General features: G+C 42.2%; 1 protein-coding gene across 2 annotated transcripts in view; it reads left to right on the top strand.

Moving 5' to 3' along the window:
- TDRD3 (tudor domain containing 3) overlaps window positions 1-24,845 on the top strand; it is a 72,229-nt gene that overhangs the window by 25,784 nt on the left and 21,600 nt on the right. For both annotated transcript variants that reach the window (XM_039329826.1, XM_039329828.1), the window contains exons 5-11: window positions 2,008-2,149; window positions 3,424-3,495; window positions 6,295-6,444; window positions 8,672-8,809; window positions 10,705-10,861; window positions 14,492-14,617; window positions 21,491-22,317. In XM_039329826.1, the coding sequence (XP_039185760.1) occupies window positions 2,008-2,149; window positions 3,424-3,495; window positions 6,295-6,444; window positions 8,672-8,809; window positions 10,705-10,861; window positions 14,492-14,617; window positions 21,491-22,317 (1,612 nt within the window). The remainder of the gene's footprint in view (window positions 1-2,007; window positions 2,150-3,423; window positions 3,496-6,294; window positions 6,445-8,671; window positions 8,810-10,704; window positions 10,862-14,491; window positions 14,618-21,490; window positions 22,318-24,845) is intronic.

Raw genomic sequence — 24,845 nt, 5'->3', positions numbered from 1 at the left:
CAATCCCAAAACAACTGGAGCACTATTTGAACACCATTGGCATTGACAAATTCACCATTAGTCAATTGCAAAAGGCGGCCTTACTAGGAACTGCTTCCATCCTGCGACGATATCTGTAATACCATCAAACATCCACCTCTGCCTATCCCAGGTCCTGGGTAAGGACTCGACAGGTAGACAAAAATGCTAAATCCAGTCTGAACATCTGGCTGACTGTGCGATGATCCTCAATAATAATAATAAACTTGTTTTCTGTAGTTCTGGCTTTATGGAGGGAGGGCCCATGCTGTAATTCTCAAGGTCACGCGAAAGTCACATTATCTAATATCTTATTGCAACTCTGCAAAGATAGCTGCCTCAGGAAAGCTCCTCTGGCTGACCTTCTCTGGCGTGAGAAGCTAAGTAGGGTCCAGCAGGATTAATAGTTGGATGGGAGCCTCCCCCCCCCAAATACTTAAATTGTAAACTGAGCTAGAAAGACATCCTGGAAAAAGACCGTTCCTAATCCATGCCTTCTAGTTGCCAAGAACGTTCTTTAGGGCAGGGCTTTTCAACCAGTGGTGCGGGTACCATTGGCACCTGGCAGGTGGTACGCAACCATCCTAGAAAAGGGGTAGCGGGGGAAGGGAATGAGCTGAACCGGTGGCAGCACCGCACAAGCCTGAGCGAGAGACGGCTGGAGCTGCAGGGCTGTCAGGGCTCAGCGGAAGCACCAGGATCAGTGCTAGGCTCAAACTGGCGCTCGGCGCTGATCCTGGCACTTCTGCTGAGCCCAGAAGAGGCGCCGATCAGCTGAAATGTTGCAGCATCTCCAGGGTCTTGTGATTTACATTCAGATGCTCAGCAACTGATTCATATTGATGACGGTCACAGTGTCCCAGGGTCACGTGAATTGACCAAAACCTGCTGCAACCACCAAGCAGACGGGGGGAATAAAAACCAAACACCCCCCCACCCAACCCCCGCTGCCAATCCTCAACAGAAATGCTCACAACAATGAAAACCTCGGATAGGAGGAAGAGCACCACCGGGCGGGCAGGCAGGTGTCTTGCTCGGCTGTGGCTTGGGGGGCACTTTTTTCAGTGCCATTGTAACTTCGAACAGTCACTAAGCGAACTGTTGTAAGTTGAGGACTACCTGTACTTTCTCACTTTTTTCCTTTCTTTTTTTTTTTTTTTGGTCATCAAGTTTTTGACGCCTTGCTAGGCGTCTGGTGATATGTTGCCATATCCTAAAAGTGGTACAATGGATGAAAAGGTTGAAAAGCCCTGCTTTAGGGTGTTGAGCTTTTATTTTTATTTTATTTATTTTATTTTATTTTTATTTTATTTCATTTATTTTATTTTTATTTTATTTTTATTTCTCTGAAGAAATTGGCTACCATCTTACACCTTTTGGATTGTAGCTACAGATGCTGTCCTCCTGTTTCCATAAATCGGTGTCAACTCTTGCCCAAGTTCCCGTCACCTCAACTAGATCTTTAAAATTATCGAGAGCTGATTTTCCTCAATATTCTGTCCATTTGACGGATGTACTCGGCAGCCGAAAATGATAGCTGTTGTTTTAGATCTTGTGGCTTGAAATTGTGTTTTCGGTTTCCCTGCTTTGACAGTGAACAATGGATATACACACTCGATGGAAATTGTACAGCAAGCCATGCTTTCAAAGACAGCTGTCAGAAGAAGGACAGAGATGGATTCTGACACTTCCTGGATAAAGTGGTAGCGATGGCCCACATATTTTCCATGGCTTTTCAGCTACCTCGTAAAATACAGACGAGTTATTTGCTTGCAGAGTGGGTGTCGTTTTTATCAAATCATTAAAAAAAAAAAATGCAGCGTGGTTTCACCGTCCTGCACACAGCCAGTATTCGAACTAACAGAGAACGCGTACAAAACAATTCGGACTGTCGCACTTGAGCTGAATTAGAGCAACGTAACTTGAATAACGCCATATCGTCCTAACACTTGTAAATGTATTCTTTCTTTCTGTTTTGCTTGCATGTAGCCTGAACACACCTCCTGGAACAAAAATTAAGCTGCTGGGAATCGTGGAAGTGAAAAATGGCTTTCTCCTTCTGAATGATAGCAACACGGTGGTTCTAGGAGGTGAAGTGGAACATCTGATTGAAAAATGGGAGTTGCAAAGGGTGAGGTAACATGAAGCATTTTCCTACCTTAAGCCCAAATGTTAAAAACTCCAGCTGACTTGTTGGACACATTTAAGGATGTTGTATTTTTTTTTGCTTTTGTTGTTATGAGAGCGACTTGTCATATTTTATCTCCCCCTGGAAAACATTTCCATGGAAGGGGCAGTATTTAAATTTGGATAATTTAAGAGTCAGATCAATTTTATTGGCTTTCCGAAGCATCAGATAAAAACGCTCAAGGAAATGGAGTAATGTTCATCTCATTCTTCTCTTTATAAACAACGGTTGCTTGTCTCCTCTGAATTATTTCTTGGAGGTGCCTGATGGTATCATAAAGGCTTTGCAATTAGATTCTTTATTTAAATCCTACCTCCTCTGGATTTTCCAAGAGGAAAAAGTATGAAGTATGAAAACAGTTATTCAGTTTTTTGTAGCCTTTCCATAGCAAATCTTGATTATACCTTTGTTTTTAGGGTAAAATTCTGTCTGTCTGTCTGTCTTGTCTCCCTACCTACCTACTTAACAGCTGTCTGTCTGTCTATCTATCTAATCTTCCTTCCTTCCTTCCTTCCTTCCTTCCTTCCTTCCTTCCTTCCTTCCTTCCTTCCTTCCTTCCTTCCTTCCTTCCTTCCTTCCTTCCTTCCTGTCCCTACCTACCTACCTACCCACCTACCTACCTACCTGTCTGTCTGTCTGTCTGTCTGTCTGTCTGTCTGCCTGCCTGCCTGCCTACCTACCTACCTACCTAACATGTCTGTCTGTCTGTCCGTCCGTCCGTCCACCCACCCACCCACCCACTCACCCACCCACCCACCCACCCACCCACCCACCCACCCACCTATCTATCTATCTATCTATCTATCTATCTTTCTATCTATCTTTCTATCTATTTACTGTATCTATCTACTATATCTATCTATATCTATCTGTCTGTCTCTCTCCAATATCTATCCATTCATCCTACTTATTTTCTTAGAGATAAGAGCAGTCAGCCGTGCCATTATACTCCATTATGGGCTAAACAGTCATTTTGCTTTCTTAGGGGTGTGTGTGTGTGTGTGTGCGCGCGCGCATGTGTGTTTTCAGTTATTTCAAGCCTTCCTCCGTTTTTAGTGGCGATGTAGAAGAGAGATCAGAGTCTTCAGAACATCCATAGCATTCAGGCAGTGAGAAGCTTCCAGGGGACAACATTAAATGATGTGTACATACTACTCTCTGTGTTTTCCTACCATTTCCCCCCCTTATCAGTTAATGAAAACTGCTTAATCTTTCAGAGTTTATCAAAGCACAACAGAAGTAACATAGGAACAGAAGGAGGGCCTCCCCCCTTTCTCCCTTTTGGACAGGTATGACATGCTTTTTGGTCTTGCACATCTTCATTGCCATCTTCAGACTGTGTAGAACAACAAAACAGAACAGAATAGAATTCAATTCTTTATCGGCCCAGTGTGATAGGACACACAAGGAATTTGTCTCCGATGCATAAGCTCTCCGTGTACATACAAACAAGTGATAAATTATGATCATAAAAGACAATCATCATAAATCATAAGATACAAACTCGGTGATAGTCACAGGCTGCTAAATAAGCAAACAACATCAATCATAATAGGATACTAAATGAAGGCAATCAACATAAATCATGAGACACAAACAATCAAGTTACAGTCCTAAGAAGCTGAGGAAATAGATAATAGGAACGATGAAATGATGAGAAGGATAATAGGCACTCTTCATAACTGAAAGATGTCGTCTTTTGTGAAAAATAACTTCTCTACATTGCGACAGTTTTTTCCTCCGGCAATATTAAATAATTTGAATATTTTTTTTTTGAAGCTGACACTTAAAAACATAGAACATTTACAAATTCTTTGCTGAATAAATACATTTGAGCCAGTACAAGAGAATATTTGTAGCTGTAGCTCAGGGCTGAACTGTGGGATCCTTGCTACTCGCTAAACTTGGTAGTTTTCTTGCAGACGTTTCATTACCCAGCTAGATAAATATCAGCAGTTAGCATTGATGATGTAATCTAGTTGGGCAATGAAACGTCTGCGAGAAAAAAAAAATGGATCAAGTTCAGGGAGCACCAAGGGCCCCTGAACTTGAGCATTTGTAGCAGCAGGTATGAAGTCAGAAGGTGGAAGAGTGGGGAGCTTTAGTCACCCTAATGGAGCTTTGCCTCCTGCTTTACCTGTTCACTTGGGTAGGTAGGGTTGCTACTATCTAAAGTCGAGGATCATGTGCTTATCTGGCATTTTATCCCTCAGTCCCACCACCTGAGCAGCCTGCATGCCATACTGGAAAGTAAAAAAAAATTAGATTAGATTAGATAAGTTCTATTATATGCCTCCTCATGCTGGATTGGTGAGCCGTATGGCTAGGGAAAAGAGGAGGAAAAAAAGAAAGGGAAAAAAGAGAAAGAAAGAAAGAAAGAAAAGAAAGAAAGAAAGAAAGAAAGAAAGAAAGAGAAAGAAAGATGAAGGAAGGAAGGAAAAAAGGAAGGAAAGGGAGGAAAAAAAGAAAAAAGAGGAAAGAAAAAAAAGAAAGATGAAGGAAGAAAGAGAAGGGAGGGAGAGAGAAAGGAAGGAAAGAAGGAAAGAAAAAGAAAAAAAGAAAGTTGAAGGAAGGAAGGAAAAAAGGAAGGAAAGGGAGGGAGGAAGAAAAAAAGGAAAGAAAGAAAAAAAAGATGAAGAAAGAAAGGGAGGGAGGAAAGAAGGAAAGAAAAAAAGAAAGATGAAGGAAGGAAGGAAAAAAGGAAGGAAAAGGGGAGGGAGGAAAGAAAGAAAACAAAAAAGAAAAAGATGAAGAAAGAAGGAAAGGAAGGAAAGAAAGATGAAGGAAGAAAGGAAGGAAGGAAGGAAAAAACAGAAAGAAGGAAGAGAGGGAGGTACAATATTACAAAGAATAAATTAAAACCAGTCCATCCCAGTTTGTTATTACTTGTTTCTCTCCATTTTCAATCATCTGAACTGCATTTTCCCCCAAAGAGAGAAGGGGGTGGTTTATGGGAAGCTCCTGGGCCTGCATGCTTGCTAGCCACACCCCTGTCAGGAAGACACATTTTGAGATAAAAGAAGGTGAAATTTCTTGTCCAGGATGCGGCTGCCAAGCTTCTGAACGCTGATCACAGCATCAGTGCCAATGCACGGAAATACGTAGAACAAACCTTTCTTTTTGCCTGTTTTAAAGGGCGAGGTCAGTGGTGGCGAACCTATGGCAGGCGTGCCAGAGGGGGCACTCAGAGCCCTTTGGCTAAGTTTTCGCAGAAAAAAGCCATTTCTCAAGCCCCTTCCTAGCCAAAACAAGCCTCTGAGCAGCTTTGAATTGTATCAAATCTGATACCAGAAACAGACTAACGACCTGAGTGCTGCATGTGTTGCTCTCAAACTTACAAAGTATAAGCCAAGGTTAGACAAATTATCAGCATGCGTACAACAGCAAAATTCACATTAATTGTTCAAATTCACATTAATTTTTACAAAAGTGTAAACTTTTACCTTTCAGTAAAATGTTGCTTGTATCATTGAAAGCTTTGTTATTGTGTTTTTCTTTTAAGACAAAAGATGTTAACGTATGAGTTGTTTTTTCTAAACTAAAACCTCAGTATTCAGATTAAATTGCCATGTTGGCACTTTCCGATAAATAAGTGGGTTTTGGGTTGCAGTTTGGGCACTTGGTCACTAAAAGTTTCGCCATCACTGGGCTAGGTGAATTCTTCCACCTGCTGGAATCTTGTAACCGCACTGAGATTTTTCCTTCCTTCCTTCTCAGCCCCTCAAGATTTTTTTCTTTTTGGTCTATTGGTTATTATTTCAGCTCGCTGTTTCTAAGCCAATCCCTCTGGCGATAAAATTGATGTTTTGCCTTTCCTGCAGGGGCAATATGACCTCAGTGCTAACCCTTTTTGCTACGCCACACGATTCTTTCTTATCACCAGTAGTAGTTCCTCATCACGAACAGGACCCTGTCCTCGATTCCTTTTCTGATTGCCAAAAATCTGCTTTGGCAGATGCCAAGGACAGGTCCTGGCTTAGATTCAACTCCCAAGTAAATGATGGTTGGTTTGTTTTATTTTTTAATGCACGAACAATTGAACATGTTGTCGGTTTATCTCTTGCTTAAATATGCTTTTGTGTCACCAGAGATGCGTGTCTCAGCTTCAAGTGGACAGCAAGGAGTTGGACCGCCGAAAAACCCTGCAAGTCACCAACGTGGCGAAACCGATGGGGGACAACGACGAATTTGAAAAACAGCGGACCGCTGCTATTGCCGAAGTTGCCAAAAGCAAGGAGGTTAGAACGAACGCCTCTTGTCTTTTTGTTTTGAAACAATACACGAATGATCTCGGGACAGATCTTAACCTGATATGGAAAAGCTATTTGCTGTGATCCATCAAGAGCAGGCTGTTTCTAAAGTACTGGACTTAGGATGTTAAGTGTGAATTACTGAAGGAAAAAAAAATACCTTGGAATATACAGACTTTTATTCTGTGTATATCTTAAGAAACAGCGGGGTTAAAGGGGGACATGTTTCCTTAAAAAAATCTTGTGTTCCAGTTTTGTCTTTGGAAGGGAAAAACATGAAGAGAAGGTATTCCGAGAACGTGGGCTTAAGGCTAATAACACCACCATTAGTGAAGTATTTTGCATTTGATAATGGGCAGAGCGGGACACATCCCGGGTCATAAATTGCTCTGCTGAAAATCTACATGGCATTTCCGTGTACGTCTCAAACTTTCCTTCATACCCTATAAGTCTTACAAATCTTCCCTGGTACCTGAATAGCATTAATACATTTGTCACACTTGAGTGTTTGATTTGACCACGGTGACTTGTCTTTAGTAGACTGCAGTATTTGAATGGAAGCTTCTTGATTTATGTGAGTGGCAACGTTTTGCTAGATTCTGTAGGCTAGTTCGGGGGTCCCCCAACCTCCGGTCTGTGGACCAGTACCGGGCCGCAGTATGCCAGCAACTGGGCCGCACAAACAAGCAAAGCCCCATCCATGAGATACAAGCAGCACACAAAACCACACACCCTCCGGTCCATGGAAAAACCTCTCTCTCCACGGAACCGGTCCCTGGTGCCCAAAAGGTTGGGAACCTCTGGGCTAGTTCTATACCAGCTGCACAAATCAGATCCTGTTGGCCCTGTTCCCCACCCAAAATGTTACACATTGAGATACAGGTAGTCCTTGATTTAAAACAGTGGTTCTCAACCTTTTTAATGCCGCGACCCCCAACTGGTCGTAAGTCGAGGACTACTCAACTGGTGCAGCACCGTTTGCAGAATGGGACTTTTGGGCTCAGCAGGGCAGAGACAGCCTGGACAATTCCCATTGGCTTTTGAAAGCCAATAGAATTAGACTCTATTCAAGAGAGTCTATTCTATTGGCTTTCAAAAGCCAATAGAATAAAAGGGAGTAGCACAGCTAAGGAAAAGGGGGGAAAATGGCGGACTGCATTGTTTGGCGACCCCCGTGAAATGGTTGTTCGACCCCAAATGGGGTCCTGACCCACAGGTTGAGAACCGCTGATTTAAAAGCATTCATTTAGTCACTGTTCAAAGTTACAATGGCATTGAGAACAGCAACTTAAGACTGTTTTCATACTTAATGACCGTTGCAGCATCCCCAGGGGTCACGTGATCAAAATTCAGGTGCTTGGCCGCCGGCGTGTGTCTTTGTTCTGGGATCATGCGATCCCCCTTTACGACTTTTTGACAAAGTCAGTGGAGGAGCCAGGTTCCCTTAACAATCGTTGTTAACTGCCATGATTGGCTTAACCGCCGTGGCAAGAAAAGTTGTAAAACGGGGCAGAACTAACTTAACGCTCACTGTCTCATCTAGCAATGGGAATGTTGGGCTTCATTGTGGCTGTAAGCTGAGGAATGCGTTGTTGTGCTTCCTTGCCAGCTAGTGGATCTGGCAGCTGAGTCTGAGGAATCAGATGAGGAGGAGGGGCCTGGAGTGACATTAGAGTCAGAGGAAGGCTCTGAGGAGCTCCAAGACTTACAGTCTGACCAGGAGCCTGGCCCCTCTACTCGTGCTCAGGCTGAGACACAGCTGTGCTGGGAGGCTGAGTTGGACAGTGATGAAGAACAGCTGGGACAAATCCCAGATGCACGATTGCGCAGGCAAGAGAAGCGAGTAGGGCAGAGTAATGCAATGGGGCGGCTCCAAAGGCAAAGGAGAAGGCATTAGGAAGCCACGCCTTGGCTGCATAATAAAAGGAAGGTGTGGGAGGTGCTGGTTGCCGAAGGCAGCCGTTTGTGTTGAAGATTGAGTTTCTGTGGACTGTGTTTGTTTGCCTTGGACATTGACTCAGGTCTGTGAGAATAAAAGGGGTTGGTTTTTTCCTGCAGTTCCTGCCTGTTTCTTGGAAGAGGAGTTTCTCCTTGTGAGCATAACAAGGACTCATGTAGGCTGGGACAGAACACGCATGTGCTCGGCTTGTACATCTCAGTCATTTTAGAAATACGTGGCAGTGGCATTACTAAAACATGGTTCTCTTCTCTAAAGACCAAGACTTTTGGCGGCGGCGGTAGTAACACCAGAAGCAACCTCAGTTTGAATGCTGCAGGGAATCGAAGCAGAGACGTATTCCAGAAGGAGAAGACGAAGCCTGAAGGAAAAAATGAAGGTGTCTATCGTGAATTGGTAAGATACACATCGCCCCCCCCCCAAAAAAAAGAATATCGTCTCCACATCGTAGGAAACGGTCATGGTGTCCAATCAGTTAGTATGACTGATTGCAGAGAAGGGCAACAAAAATGATTAGGAAGCTGGAGGCTAAAATGTGAAGAACTGTTGCAGGATTTGGGTATGGCTAGTTTAATGGAAAGAAGGAGTAGGGTTGACAGCCTTACAATGTCTCAGGGGTTGCCACAAAGAAGTGGGGGGGGGCTTCAACCTATTATCCAAAGCACCTGAGGGCAGGACAAGAAGCAACGGATGGAAACTAACCAAAGAGAGAAGCAACCTAGAACTAAGGAGGAATTTCCTGACAGCTAGAACAATTAATCAGTGGATCGACTTGTCTTCAGAAGTTGTGGGTTTCTTGCTTGAGCCAGGGGGTTGGCCTAGAAGACCTCTAAGATCTTTTCCAAATCTGTTATTTTGTTTTATGTAATCATTAATTCAACATCTGATGCTTCTTGCACATACCAGAAATACAAAGAGGATAGGGTAGGGTAGGGTATGTAGAGTAGAGTAGAATAGAGTAGAGTAGAGTAGAATAGAGTAGAATAGAATAGAATAGAACAGAACAGAACAGAACAGAACAGAACAGAATAGAATAGAATAGAATAGAATAGAGTAGAGTAGAATAGAGTAGAGTAGAATAGAGTAGAGTAGAATAGAATAGAATAGAACAGAACAGAATAGAATAGAATAGAATAGAATAGAATTAGAGTAGAGTAGAGTAGAGTAGAATAGAAGTGGAGTAGAGTAGAATAGAGTAGAGTAGAATAGAATAGAATAGAATAGAATAGAATAGAATAGAATAGAATTAGAGTAGAGTAGAGTAGAGTAGAGTAGAATAGAGTAGAATAGAAGTGGAGTAGAGTAGAGTAGAATAGAATAGAATAGAATAGAATAGAATAGAATAGAATAGAATAGAATAGAATAGAATAGAATAGAACTGGAAGGGACCTTGGAGGTCTTCTAGTCCAACCCCCTGCTCAAGCAGGAAACCCTAGGCAACCTTGGCTCTTTTATGACTCGTGGACTTCAACTCCCAGAATTCCTGAGCTAGCCATGCTGAGGGGAAAGGGAGAGGTTTCCAAGCTGAGACATGCTGGCTCAGGAATTCTGGGAGTTGAAGTCCACGAGTCATAAAAGAGCCAAGGTTGCCTACCCCTGCCCTATACCAATTCAGACAAATGGTTGTCTAATCTCTTCTTAAAAACTTCCAGTGTTGGAGCACTCACAACTTCCGGAGGCAGGCATAAGTTGACTTACATTCAAGAAATTACTAGCTATCTCATGTACCGACCTACATTTCATCGATTAAGATGTTTTAGTGATCAAATGAACTAAATAAGCACACATTTCTTAATGCGCCTTGACACGGACATTTAAAAACAAAACAAGGTCCTGACATCTTATGGACTTCGGATATTTTAAGAATTTAGGGGCTCTAGCTAAAAAAGTTCATTGGCTGGAAAGGGAAAGGTGGGATTGCCTTGTTTTCTTACGCAGGGAAGGCAGAGTCACGGCGTTATTTTGAACTCTTTCTCTTCTGCTTTTCGGCTCTAGCATCTATTCCAGAGAAGGGAATTAGTCACTTGACCTAAAACTGACTACAGCAGAAGACATAAATGGAGTTTGGGGTTTAAGCCGGGTGATAAAGTTCTACCAAAAAAAAAAAAAAAAAACCCACAGCAGAGATTTTTATAAAAAAACAACAACCAAATTCAGGAAAAAAAAAACCCAAAACAATCACAATGAACAACAGTTCAGTTTTAAAAAAAAAATTCTTTATTTGTATTTTAAAACTAAGAGTTCCGTTTGGTTTCCTCTCAAAATTGACTTTTTGCTCTTTTCTCTTGTAGGTTGATGAAAAGGCTCTCAAACACATAACAGAAATGGGCTTTAGCAAAGAAGCTGCACGACAGGCACTTATGGATAATAGCAACAACCTTGAAGCTTCATTAAATTTCCTCCTCAACAGCAATAAACAAGCGACTACTCAAGGGCCAGCCGCTAGAGGTATAATTTCATTCATCTATCACACAGGAAAGGATTTCTGTAGGATCACATTTTTTTGGGAGTACAGATTTATTTACTTGTAGGTAGTCCTCAACTTACTACAGTTCGTTTAGTGACTGAAGTCATGGTTCCGACAGATGAAACTCTTCAAAGAACTTCGAGGCATTGTTTACCTTGAGGAATCTTTATTGGAGTAGCATAGCATCGGCACTAACATAGTGGAAGCCAACATATGAATTCCCCTCCCCTGAACACATAGTATCTAGCGCAAATCCACCCTCTAATTAACAGTCATAAATCACAATCTCCAATTAATTTGAAACGCAGGCCTTCCCTCCAGTTCTCCAACTCCAACCCGCCATTTCTTATCATCTCTTCTTTCAAAAAACCTTGACTCTCATACTATTGCCATATTGTTATGTCTAACTAACTCTCATACACATTCATTCTCCCCCCCCCAGTATCATCTAATTCTAACTCTAAGAGTAAAACATAAGAAGGAAAATGGCTGCATCTCCATATGTTGTCAAAGCAAGAACATCCGATGTTAGCAGCATTGACAACAACAGCGCTGAAAAAAAAGTGACTATTTTTCACCCTTACGACTGTTGCGTTCTTCCCAGGGTCATGTGATCAAAATTCAAAGGCTTGGAAACTGGCATATACTTATGACAGTTGCAGCCTCCCGGGGTCACGTGATCCCCTTTTGCCACCTTCCAACAAGCAAAGTCAATGGGGGAACCAGATTCACTTAACAGCCATATGCAGGGATTCACGTAAGGTCGTAAAATAGGGCAAAGCTTACTTAAATGTTTCACTTAGCGACGGGAAATTTGGGCTCAGTTGCGGTTGTAAGCCGAGTCCTTACCTGTACTTATTTAATTATTTATGAAATTTATATGCCACCCAAATTGCCTAGAGACGACTCTAGATAGCTAACAATCAATGAAAACCAAGTAAAACATTAAAAAGAATTAATGTTAACATTAAAATCGATGTAAAATTGACCGAGATGGGAAGGAAGGGAGCAAAATTTACACACCTTTTAAAGGTCGTCTAGGCAACATTTTCATTAAATGTTTTGCAAATGAGCATTGGTGGTAGGTTCACGTCCTGGCTAAATTTCATATGGGAAGAAAATACTTCAAAATAAAATAAGGAAAGAAGATGAGATTTGGAAAGAGGAACTATATTAGACCTGGGGGAAAGATATAAAATATGAAAGTAGGAATAGAATGGTCTGCCGATTGAAAAATGTGGAAGAAATTGCCGAGAACAGAGGTGCACATAATTAAAGAGCTTCAATTCAATTTGAAATTTTGATACTTGAAACGGTCGGCTTCAAAGCTTTTGCTCTTTTAAATAAATCTTTTGCATACAACGTTATCGCGAACAAGTTTGCATTAGAAGTTACAGAGTTAGGGCCATATATATGTAGCTGTTATAAGCGAGCTGTTGTAAGTGGAGGACTACCTGTACTTTATCACTTTTTTCCTTTTTTGGGGGGGGGTTATCAAGTTTTTGACACCTTGCTAGGCGACTGGTGGTACTTGGATGTTGCCTTAACTTAAAAGTGGTACAATGGGTGAAAAGGTTGAAAAGCCCTGATCTAGTCAAACTCCTTGTTCAGGCAGAAAACCCTATACCATTAACAGAAGGATAGAATCAAGATCACGTGAAATGTTAATACCACTTTACAAGGCCTTGGTAAGGCCACACTTGGAATACTGCATCCAGTTTTGGTCACCACAATGTAAAAAAGATGTTGAGACTCTAGAAAGAGTACAGAGAAGAGCAACAAAGATGATTAGGGGACTGGAGGCTAAAACATGTAAGGAACGGTTGCTAGAATTGGGTATGTCTAGTTTAACGAAGAGAAGGACAAGGGGGGACATGATAGCAGTATTCCAATATCTCAGGGGCTGCCACAAAGAAGAGGAAGTCAAACTATTCTCCAAAGCACCTGAAGGCAGGACAAGAAGCAACGGATGGAAACTCATCAAGGAGAAAAGCAACCTAGAACTAAGGAGAAACTTCCTGAACAATTAAATCAGTGGAACAACCTGCCTCCAGAAGTGGTGAATGCTCCATCACTGGGAGTTTTTAAGAAGAGACTGGACAACCACTTGTCCGAAATGGTGTAGGGTTTCCTGCCTGAGCAGGGGGTTGGACTAGATGACCTCCAAGGTCCCTTCCAACTTTATTATTGTTGTTGTTGTTATTATTTCGGACAAATGGCTGTCCAGTCTCTTCTTAAAAACTTCCAGTGTCGGAGCATTCACCGCTTCTGGAGGCAGGTTGTTCCACTGGTTAATTGTTTTAACTGTCAGGAAGTTTCTCCTTAATTCTAGGTTGCTTTATACAAGCAGGCCCTTTTCTATTGTATGTTTTTGGCACAAAAGAGTGTTAACAAGAACAATGCTAAAAAGCACTCAAGAGCGTTACCAAAGAACAAACAATGGTTTAGCAGCGGGTGAAACCAACACTATTCCGAGTTGTGAAGGACGTTCTGCCCGTTAATAATCAATTCAGTTATCCCAGAAATATTGAAAGCACTGGAAAACTTAGGTAGCCCCTGGGAGGTTGTCACAAAATGGCCCATAAATGGACTTTCCATCATGGGCTCATTCTTCACAGCACTCTGTCAACGCTGCAAATATTGTATATTCTTGCTTTTGACAATATGCAGAACTGTCTGGTATTTATGGGGTTAATACAGAGCAGAAGGGGGGGTGGGGGTAAAGCCCAGGAAAGAAAGAGGAAGGAAACCTTTGACCTTCACACTAATTGGATAATGTGATATATGAGGCTAATTTAGGGAGGGAACATGCTGATAATTTAACTTAGGTCTTAGCATCCTCCGTTATGCCTGTGCCAACATTTTGTAACAATCACTGACTTTTAGGAAAATAAATGCCTAGAAGTTCTTTGAAGTGTTTCATTAGCCGGAACCATAACAACTCTCTGAACGGTTCACAAATGTCAGCTTATTGCCCCCCCCCCCCGCCCCCCAAACAATATGGCTTCTTATTTTACTATGACTTCGGAAAGACAGAAGGCTGAGTCAACCTTGAGGCAGTCGGGATTGAACTCCTGGCTGTGGGCAGAGTTAGCCGGCAATGCTGCATTCTCACTATTTTTCCACTTAAAATGCTAATTCTGTGTAAAATGCTGTTTTTCGTTTCCCCGAAGTACAATTTCAGATTAAAGGGGCCCTGTGCTTTGTTCTGTGGTGTACTTTAATCTAACCATCAAAATGGAGGCTGGCTGAGGAATTCTGGGAGTTGAAGTCCACAAGTCATAAAAGGCCCAAGTTTGAAGACCCCTGTCTTAAATCTAACAAACAAAATGGAGGCTGGCTGAGGAATTCTGGGAGTTGAAGTCCACAAGTCATAAAAGGGCCAAGTTTGAAGACCCCTGTCTTAAATCTAACCAACAAAATGGAGGCTGGCTGAGGAATTCTGGGAGCTGAAGTCCACAAGTCTTAAAGGTTGTCCAGGTTGCAGACCCCTGAACTAGGCCTTAACTGTATTTCTTAAGGAAATGTAAAATAATGGTTTTAAATACTTTACAACATAAGACTCGGTTTCTTTCTCCTGTCTAACTTTAGGCTGTGTGGCTTATCTTTAGGAAAAGGAAAGGGGAGAGGCCGCGTAAGACCGGAAGATGAGGAAGAACTCGGAAACGCCAGGCCATCTGCCCCAAGCACGTTGTTTGACTTTCTCGAGTCAAAAATGGGGACCCTCGCAGTAGAAGGTGGGTAGGAAGATCCACGGATGTCTGCTTTCGTCTTTCGTGAACATCGGCTTGTGCAAAATTGCACGCGGGTTGCCGCTCTTGAGAAAAACCAAAGCTCATTAAATAACACGGCTTTGTCTTTAGGGCAGATATTTACTCACACAACAGAGCAACCCAGTGGCCTAGAGGTAGAGATCTCGCCTCACAATCAAGAGACTGTGAGTTTGGTCCTATAGTAGTGGCCCATACTGTGGAAACCTTTTGGGAAAAGTGTACAGTAGAAATGCCACCTTTGGTCAAGTTTCCACCCATTTTTCTTCCAATTTCTTTATAACTGTAGCCTTGTTCACGTCATAATTACTATTTGACATGGCTTTCTGGGCAACCAGTCAACTCTTTGCACCATTCCTTTAATTTTATTACATTTTACAAGCTCACTAAATGAAAGAACACAAAAAAACCCCAACCAACTTGATAGCGATCACATAACACACTGACCAATGTCCTCCTCTCAGCTTCAACACATGACATCAATAACTAGATCCTACTGTGATCTGATTGGCTCATTGCCAAAACAAGATGACACCCGATTGGCTCTCTAAACACTTGTGTTCATTGGCTACCATCAGATGAAGGAAAGCTACCCGATATCAACTTAAGCAAGTTGTGCTTCCTTTTTCTGGTTATTTGGCTATAACATTTTATAGAATACAGTACAGGTAATTGAACAAACTTCGTTGCGTTACATTCCTGATTAAATTATCTTTCCATTGATATATAACTTTATGGTACTGCTCCAAAAACAGGGGTGTTATTAGCCATCAAACCTCAAAAAATACACTTTTCTCAAAAGGTTTTCACACTTTTGGCCACTACTGTCGTTTGGGTAATGAAACAACCAAACTCAGAGAACACCAACGACCCCTCATTTCAACCCTGAGCTGCAAATATTCTCTGGAAACGTGTCAGAAGCTGTCCATCAGTTGGCAATCCTACAGGGGATAGACAGTTTTCTACTATCACCAACATTGGCCAAAGATTGATCTATAAAATCTCCTTGTGCCCATATGCCTAAGTAGATCAGGGGACCCTTGTTTCAGCAACTGTGAAGATTCAAAAATACTGGTCAATTTTTACTAACTATGCTCAGGGTAATAGTAAACTTAAAAATACACTGGAAACTACTGTCGGTAGCAGCAGGTACTTCTCTCTCTGGGCGTAATGAGTTATATAGTCTGCTGCGAACTCACCTAGGCATCAGGAGGGGCACGCGGCCAGTAAACGCTCCAGCTCCGACCCCCCAACCTTGTCCGCCCCCGATGCAAGAGGTTACAGGGTCATTAAAAGAAAAAAATAATAATCACACCACAAAACCCAATCAAATATATCAAATCTTGACGAATTTGCAATCCATGGGAAGGAGAAGACAGGAAGGAGCAAAGAAAGGCAGAAATTTTACTTCCTTTGTTGCTAGGGAAAGTGACTGCCTATATTTTTTCCCAAGCATCTGATCTTTGGAGGGTTGCCTGTAAACCAGTTGGAGAGAACACTGAGAAAGTACCTGTTTAAATTGATATGTCAAAACCAGTAAGGAAGATAGCACCGGATAAATATCAGGAAAGTGGAACACAAAGTAATTATTAACTAGAAGGGCAAATGAGTTTTCTACAAGCAGGGACTTTTCTATCGTATATTCCATTTATATTGTATGTTTTCTGCACCTGCACTTATTTATTAAGAGTATTAACGAGAACAGTGCTCAAAAGCACTCAGAATTGTTACCAAAGAACAAACAACAGATTAGCAGCTGGCGGAATCAACACCGCTCAAAGTTGTGAATCACACTCTACCCACTAATAACCCAATTAAATTGTCCCAGAATTTTTTATAAAGCATTTTAAAAACCCTGGGAGGTTGACACAAAATGGCCCATAAATGGGCATTGCATCATGGGTTAATTCTTCTAGAACAGTGGTTCTCAACCTGTGGGTCGGGACCCCATTTGGGGTTGAATGACCATTTCACGGGGGTCACCAAACAACGCAGTCCGCCATTTTTTTCCCTTTTCCCTAGCTGTCCTACTCCCTCTTATTGGTGGCCACACCCACTTGGGGGTCACCACAACATGGGGAATTGTATTATGGGGTCACGGCATTAGAAAGGTTGTGAATCACTGTTCTAGAAGGTGATAGTTTTTTAGAACAAGATCAGATTTTTTTTTTTAATTCTTTATATTATTCCTTTCCCAGTGATCCACTAGCCGAAAATTCTCCGAAGGCAAAATGTTGCTGGACAGTTGTAACAAAACGAAAATTGATATTTTAAAGCAAGCCCTGTTATTTTTTTTTTTTTTCTCTTTCTCTCTATAGCCAGAGAATCCATTGGCCATTATGGTAAAAAGTAGAAGAAAAATGGCTTGGAAAATGCTTTAGCATTTGCCTTAATTGCAAGACATGAAAGCTTTTGTCTTCAGTTAGGTAGTTTCAGCTTGACAAGCCTTTTCCTTTTAAACTGTCATTCAATCATTTTATTCATTTCATCGCCTGTGAATTTGTGACCTTGAAATAATCATGCCAAACCAATTTTTCTTCCTTTGAAGGAAGCCTTAGAAATTCACTAGGAGGGATGCTAGGGGAATGCTTAACAAAATTGAAATGTATTTAATGGATGGCGGCTTTCAAAATCCCAAGTTATTGTCAGTCAAATTATCTAATGTGATAAGAGCATCAGAATTGCACCAACATAATTACAACAAATGCTTCTTTCTCTGTTCTTTTTATTCCACTTTTGACGTCTTCTGTTAATTTCTGCTAAATCTCCCGTTTGCATAAAAATTAAGGTAATTATTACCTTGATAATTTTGTTAATTTTAGACAAAAAAAAAAAAAATCTGATGGGAAGATTTGAGATGCCCAGTTAGCAAAAACAGATCTTCAAATCCACTTTCTTCCATTTCTCTTTTATATAATAAAAGCTCTTTTTTTTTCCTCCCCAAATTAAAACAGTAATCCTTTTGGTTTTCTACGTGACTGAAGGAGAGGAGATTTATGACTCCTCCCACTTACAAGTTTTGGGATGAAAGTAGTAAGGTTGACAGGTTGAAATTTGATCCAGATAAATTAATAATCTAGTATCGTGTACTGTTTTTTTTTCTTAATTCACAACCATAGGTTTTAGCAAAAAGCAGCACCCATTTTGGGTTGTTGTTGTTAGTTGCGAAGTCGTGTCCGATCCATCGCGACCCCATGGACAACATTCCTCCAGGTCTTCCTGTCCTCTGCCATCTTCTGGAGTCCATTTAAGCTCAACGCCTACCCATTTTGGGTACCCATATCTAATTTTTATCTCAAATTTAGCTTGCTGCTTTTTAACTGAGGCACACACAGCTGTATCATGTGTCCGTACAACCCCCCTCTTAGACTTTGACCTTCCTGTATTAAGAAATATCTGAAGAAGGCTGCTATTTGGTCCTTAATTTACTAATTTAGAAAAAAATGTACGTTCCACCCACATCCTTAATGGTGCTGGACAAATTAGAAAAGTACAATCCAATGTCAATCAAAGCATGAGGGATATAAAACATGAAACTAAAGAGTGGCTTTATGAAGTCAGAATAAATGCTGTGTATATGTTTTGTTTGTCCCTATCAAATTGTAATGAAGTCAGGAGTTACTTTACATCCGGTGCTGTGTCTTCCACAATATGTTTCTCCATCTATGAATAAAACCAAATTGAAGTCAAGCATGATAATAAGTTGTTTGGTACATAGAATAATAGAGTTGGAAGGGACCTTGGAGGTCTTCTAGTCCAACCCTCTGCTCAAGCAGGCGACCCTATACCATCTCAGACAAATGGTTGTCCAGTCTCTTTTTGAGAGCCTCCAATGATGGAACAAGCTATTCCATTGATTGATCGCTCTCACCGTTAGGAAATTTCTCCTTTGTTTTGCTTGGTTAGTTTCCAACCGTTGTTTCTTGTCTTGCCTTCTGGTGCTTTGGAAAATAGTTTGACCCCCCTCATCTTTGTAGGAGCCCCTCAAATATTGGAGCACTGCTATCATATTCCCCATGTCCTTCTTTTCATTAGATTAGACATATCCGCTTCCTGTAACCGTTCTTCGTTTGTTTTAGCCTCCAGCCTCCTAATCATCCTTGTTGCTCTTCTCTGCACTCTTTCCAGAGTCTCAACATCTTTTTTTACCTTGAACTGGATGCAGTGTTCCAAGTGTGATCTTACGAAGCCTTTGTAAAGCGGTACTGGAACTTCATGTGATCTTGATTCTATCCCTCTATTAATGCAGCCTAGGATTGCTGCAGCCTAGCTACGACCTGTAGGAAGTGACTCATTGATGAACTCATCGATGATATAAGACTAAGCGATCACCTAGTAACTTGGGTCTCAGTTGTATGAAGTTTTATAACCCCCCGTGAGCATCTTGAACTTAGCAACACTCTTTCAATAGGAGATTAAAAAACGGCATTCAAGGAGACTCATTCAGTACCCGTGCTGCCACATTACAATATCCAGGCCACATTTAAGGATCTCTCCATGAATAATATGTCCAGTCCAGAACAGATTGTTGTTGTTGTTAGTTGCGAAGTTGTGTCCGACCCATTGCAACCTCATGGACAACGTTCCTCCAAGCCTTCCTGTCCTCTACCATCTTCTGGAGTCCATTTAAGCTCACGCCTACTACTCCAGGGACTCCATCCACCCACCCCATTCTCTGTCGTCCCCTTCTTCTATTGCCCTCAATCTTTCCCAGCGTCAGGCTCTTCTCCAGTGAGTCCTTCCTTCTCATTAGGTGGCCAAAGTACTTGAGTTTCAACTTCAGGATCTGGCCTTCTAAAGAGCAGTCAGGGTTGATCTCCTCTAGGACTGACCGGTTTGATCGCCTTGCAATCCGGGGGACTCACAGGAGTCCTCTCCATAGTTCAAAGGCCTCAATTCTTTGGCGCTCAGCCTTTCTTATGGTCCAGCTTTTACAGCCATACATTGCAACTTGGAAAACCATGACCATAAATTAGAGGTATAGGTGATAGCTAATTATGAGGATGATACATCTCAGAGACTAAATATTCATCCAAGAAAAGGTCATCTGCCTATGCTGTACACTGTACCCTTTGGACTCTTTCTTAAATCTCCAATCACTTCAGGAATCATGTTCAGAGCTAATTGTATTGCACACTGCCTCATTTTGCTATACGTTTTTACGTGTGCCTATTTCATCCTTTGCTACTGCTGGTTTTGATCTTGACAGATCCTGACCTGGTGGGTTTCACTTGGAGAGAAATCTGTGACAGATTTGGCCAGACATAATAAGAGCTGTTTCACTACACCTTTTCTGCTCACTTTTAACTTCCCAGCAGGCACGTGATAGTTAGAGCCAATTTTTTTCCAGCCTCTCCTAGAGTTCAGCTGAACGATGAACTCCTTCGCTGTGTGAAAGAGGGAAAGCATAACAGGTCTGCGGTGCTAAGATGAGTAGGAGAAAAAAAAAAACTGGCAGAAAACCATTTTTTTTTCTGCAAAAGATAGAAGGAAAAAAAAGAGAAGGAACTGAGGTGGGGTTATCTAATTGTGGCTAGAGAGAGCAGAAGAACTGGGGAGATGCAAGGAGATTTGGACAGGTTCAGAGAGCTGACCTAGAAAATAACAAGAGAAGGAAAAGGGAATCCACTTGGAGGCAAAGAGGTCTATAGAGGAAGAAAAGAAGGAAGTGTTTAAGGCAGACTTACGATGGAGTAAGGAGAATGTTCAGTAGGGAATGAAGAACAGGAAGAAAAGAAATACATTTAAATACACCTGTCATGGTTCAAAGGTGGACCAGAGTATCTTCTGCTCTAGTCAGTCTAGAATAAAATAGAGCTGGAAGGGACCTTGGAGGTCTTCTAGTCCAGCCCCCTGCTTAAGCAGGAGAACCTATACCATCTCACGCAAGTGACTGTCTAGCCTCTTCTTAAAAATCTCCAGTGATGGAGCACGCACGATTTCTGGGGCAAGCTGTTCCACTGGTTGATTGTCCTCACTGTCAGGAAGTTTCTCCTTAATTCCAGGTTGCTTCTCTCTTTGATCAGCTTCCAACCATTGTTTCTCGTCCTTCTCTCTGGTGCTCTGCCTTGTGGCAGCCCCTCAGATACTGGAACACTGCTATCATGTCTCTCCTATTCCTTCTTTTCTTTAGACTAGCCAAACCGAAGTCCCGTAGCTGTTCTTCGTATGTTTTAGTCTCCAGGCCTTTGATCTTCTTAGTTGCTCTTCTCTGAATTTTTTCCAAACTCTCAACATCTTTTTTGTGATATGGTGACCAAAATTGGCTGCAGTATTCCAGGTGTGGCCTCACTAGAGTTTTATAAAGCGGTACTAATACTTTACGTGATCTTGATTCTATGCCTCTATTTATACAACCCAGGATTGTATTAGCTTTTTTGGCTGCTGCTGCACACGGCTGGCTCATAGTCCAGTGATTGTCCACTAGGACTCCAAGGTCCCTCTCGCAGTTGCTGTTTTTCAGCCAGATCTCACCTAATGTGTACTTAAACTTTTGATTTTTCCTGCCTAAATGTAAAACTTTGCTTTTCTCCAGGCTGAAACTCAATTAGTTGGATAGGGCCCATTGTTCAAGTTGGTCAAGATCTTTTTGGATCCCGAGTTTGTCTACTGGGGTGTTGGCTATTCCTGACAGTTTGGTGTCATCTGCAAATTTGATGAGTTTTCCTTCAGTTTCCTCATCTATGTCATTTATGAACTTTATGATTTGCCCCAGTTCAGAGATAACTATTTGTCTTCCTTGTCTTCCCGTTGAATAGTTGCACTACTTGGCAAGTGTTTATCTGTGAAATAAACTTCAAAAATTAGTTGGGTCAGAAGTTGTGGCGTCTTCTTTTGCAGAGCCAAAGGTACAGGCGGCCTTGCAGCAGCACGGAGCCCAGAGGGTGCCCAACATGGAGCAGAATGGCGTAAAAGCATACAACCATCCAAGGCACGTTCCTCGAAGTGAACCCCGGCTGCCGAGGAATGAAAAGCCGCCTCGCTTTCAAAGAGATAATCAGAACGCAAGACACAACGTGGACGGAAGTGGCTTTTCGAGGGCCAGGCCTTCGGAAAGGCCGAACTCCCTGGGTCCCGACCAGTGGACGGAGGAGAAAAACAAGTGCGACAGACTTTATCCTCGGAAAGATTTTGGGTACCCCACCGCTGGCCATTCGGGGGACCTTCCTTTCAAGAGGAGGGAGACCCCCGTGCAAAACCGGCCGGGGAAAATGGGCTCGCTCCTCGAAATGAAAGAGAACTCCGTCAGCCAAGAGCCCGCCGACAACAACCATCAGAAACAAAGAAGTCAGCTACATCCCCCCAACCATTTCTGCGATAGGAAGACGCTGATCCTCGCGAGCGATTCTTTTACTGGCTTAAAAAACGAGCCGCCGTTCGGTCTGGCCGTAGACTACCCGAACCCGGTTCGAACTGATCCCTTTTGTTCCGTACCCAATGGCGATTTGGACCACTTCCCCAAAGGGAGGAGGGTCGGACCTATTAAAATGCCTCCTCCCCATATGGCCGCGCCCTTCGATGTCAAAATGTACTATGACCCCGGTCCCAAAAAACGATCCGGGCCCATCAAGCCGGAAAAAACGACGGAGCCCCCTGTTTCAGGAGAATACGGGAAAAGCTGGCAAGTGGGAGACGAGTGTTTTGCTCTTTATTGGGAAGACAATAAGGTATGTTTTTGTTCCCAGCCAAAGCTAACATCGTTGTATTCCAATGGTTCTCAACCTTTTTAATGCCGCGACCCCCCAACCGGTTGTAAATCGAGGACTACTCAACCAGTCGTAAGTCGAGGACTACTCAACTGGTGCAGCCAATAGAATAAAAGGGAGTAGCACAGCTAAGGAAAAGAGGGAAAAAAATGGCGGACTGCATTGTTTGGTGACCCCCGTGAAATGGTCGTTCGACCCCAAATGGGGTCCCGACCCACAGGTTGAGAACCACTGTTGTATTCGACGTGGCTGTTATTTTTTTGGTGAGGTTATCAAGTTGCGTTGGGGGAAAAAGGGACAGTAGCTTTGTAGCAAAACGTGCCTTATCCTCTGTTGTCCTATAACAAGGATAGGCAACCTTGGCTCTTTTATGACTCGTGGACTTCAACTCCCAGCATTCCTGAGCCAGCATGGCTTAGCTTGGAAACATCTCCCTTTCCCCTCAGCGTGGCTGGCTCAGGAGTTCTGGGAGTTGGAGTCCATGAGTCATAAAAGAGCCAGGGTTGCCTACCTCTGGCCTAGGCCTAGGCCGCTTTCTGACTTGTGGACTTCAACTCCCAGAATTCCTGAGCCAGCACGGTTCAGCTTGGAAATCTCTCCCTTTCCCCTCAGCAAGGCTCGCTCAGGAATTCTGGGAGTTGGAGTCCACCAGTCATAAAAGAGCCAAGGTTGCCTACCTCTGGCCTAGGCCTAGGCCGCTTTATGACTGGTGGACTTCAACTCCCAGAATTCCTGAGCCAGCATGGCTCAGCTTGGAAACCTCTCCCTTTCCCCTCAGCGTGGCTGGCTCAGGAATTCTGGTAGTTGAAGTCCACAAGTCATAAAAGAGCCAAGGTTGCCTACCCCTGTCCTATAAAAACAAACCAGCTCTTTGAAGCCAAGGTATGTAGAAGTGTTTTCCTGATCTAGTTCATATTTGTAGCTGCAAACAATCTTTCTTAAAAGCCGTTACGTTCCGGGGATGCTAAATTGATTGGTGATAGACCTGCAAAAGATGGTGAGCCTCTAAAAGGGGATTCCCTTCTCAAGGCTTTCTAGTCCCCAGTGTTCTTAAGAGATTGATAGGAAACCCTTAAGAAAGGTAGGATGTTTTAGTCAAATTTGTTTTTTAAACAAGCAGGGATGGCTGGAACGGATTCCACTGCTTTTAAGAAAGTGATTCAGTACTAAAACAGATCAGAAAAAGGGATTCTTCTAGGTGTCGATGGCAGCTGTAATTATTCCTCTTTGTTCTGTCATGCTGGACCATAATAATAATAATAATAATAATAATAATAATAATAATAATAATAATAATAATAATAATAATAATACAACTGGAGCACCACTTGAACACCATTGGCATTGACAAATTCTCCATTAGTCAATTGCAAAAGGCGGCCTTACTAAAAACTGCTTCCATCCTGCAACAATATCTATAATACCATCAAACATCCACATCTGCCTATCCCAGGCCCTTGGCAAGGACTCGATAGGTAGATAAAAATGCCAAATCCAGTCTGAACATCTGGCTGATTATGCGATGATCCATTATGATGATGATGAGGTGAAGCATATACAATAAAGCTATATAAGAAAGCTGTAGAACAAAGGACAAGAAAGATGATTAGGGAACTGGAGATTAAAATATAGGAAGAATAGTTGCAGGAATTGGTTATACTAATCTAATGAAAAGAAGGACTAGGGGTGATACGATAGCAGTGTTCCAATATTTGAAGGGTTGCCAGAAAGAAGAGGGGGGTGGTCAGCTTATTCTCCAAAGCGCCTGAAGGCAGGACAAGAAGCAACGGATGAAAACTCATCAAGGAGAGAAGCAACCTAGATAGAACTAAGGAGAAACTTCCTGACAGTGAGGACAATTAATCAGTGGATATCTTGCATCCAAAAATTGTGGGATGCTCCAACACTGTAGGTTTTAAAGAAGAGGTTGGACAGTCATTTGTCTGAAATGATATAAGATCTCCTTTTTGGGCAGGGGGGTTGGACTAGAAGACCTCCAAGGTCCCTTCCAACTCTGTTATTCTGTTATATCAGGAATTATGTCCATTTTCAGTAATCAGTTTTGAAGAGGCCAGCCAATACATAGTACATGGTTACAAAGAGTTTTGCATTGTTGACAGAAAGAAAATTGTCCCCTTATCTTATGCTTCATTACTGAACTTGGCTAGACTCCTTCATTAAACCAAACTCGTTGGTTACTATATGGAGTACAATTAGATATACCATATTTTCCGGCGTATATGACAACTTTCTAAAGCATGGAAATTGGCGGCGAAGTCGGGAATCGTCTTATACGCCGAGTTGTCCTATACGCCAGAAAATACGGTATTTTATTCCTTCCTGAATCAAACAAGTCATTTCAGTATGATACTGTATGGGGAAAAGTCTCACAATTTCTCTGTTTAGTTTTTTGCATTCTTAGAAATACTTCTTCCTCCTCCTCTTCCTCCTCCTCTTCTTCTTCTCCTCTTCCTCTTCCTCCTCATCCT

The sequence above is a fragment of the Crotalus tigris genome, unplaced genomic scaffold, assembly GCF_016545835.1.
Source record: "Crotalus tigris isolate CLP2741 ecotype Arizona unplaced genomic scaffold, ASM1654583v1 scf7180000024417.1347922, whole genome shotgun sequence".
Classification (NCBI taxonomy): domain Eukaryota; kingdom Metazoa; phylum Chordata; class Lepidosauria; order Squamata; family Viperidae; genus Crotalus; species Crotalus tigris.
Note: the sequence above shows the minus strand (reverse complement) of the source record. Positions and strands in the feature narration are given on the sequence as shown.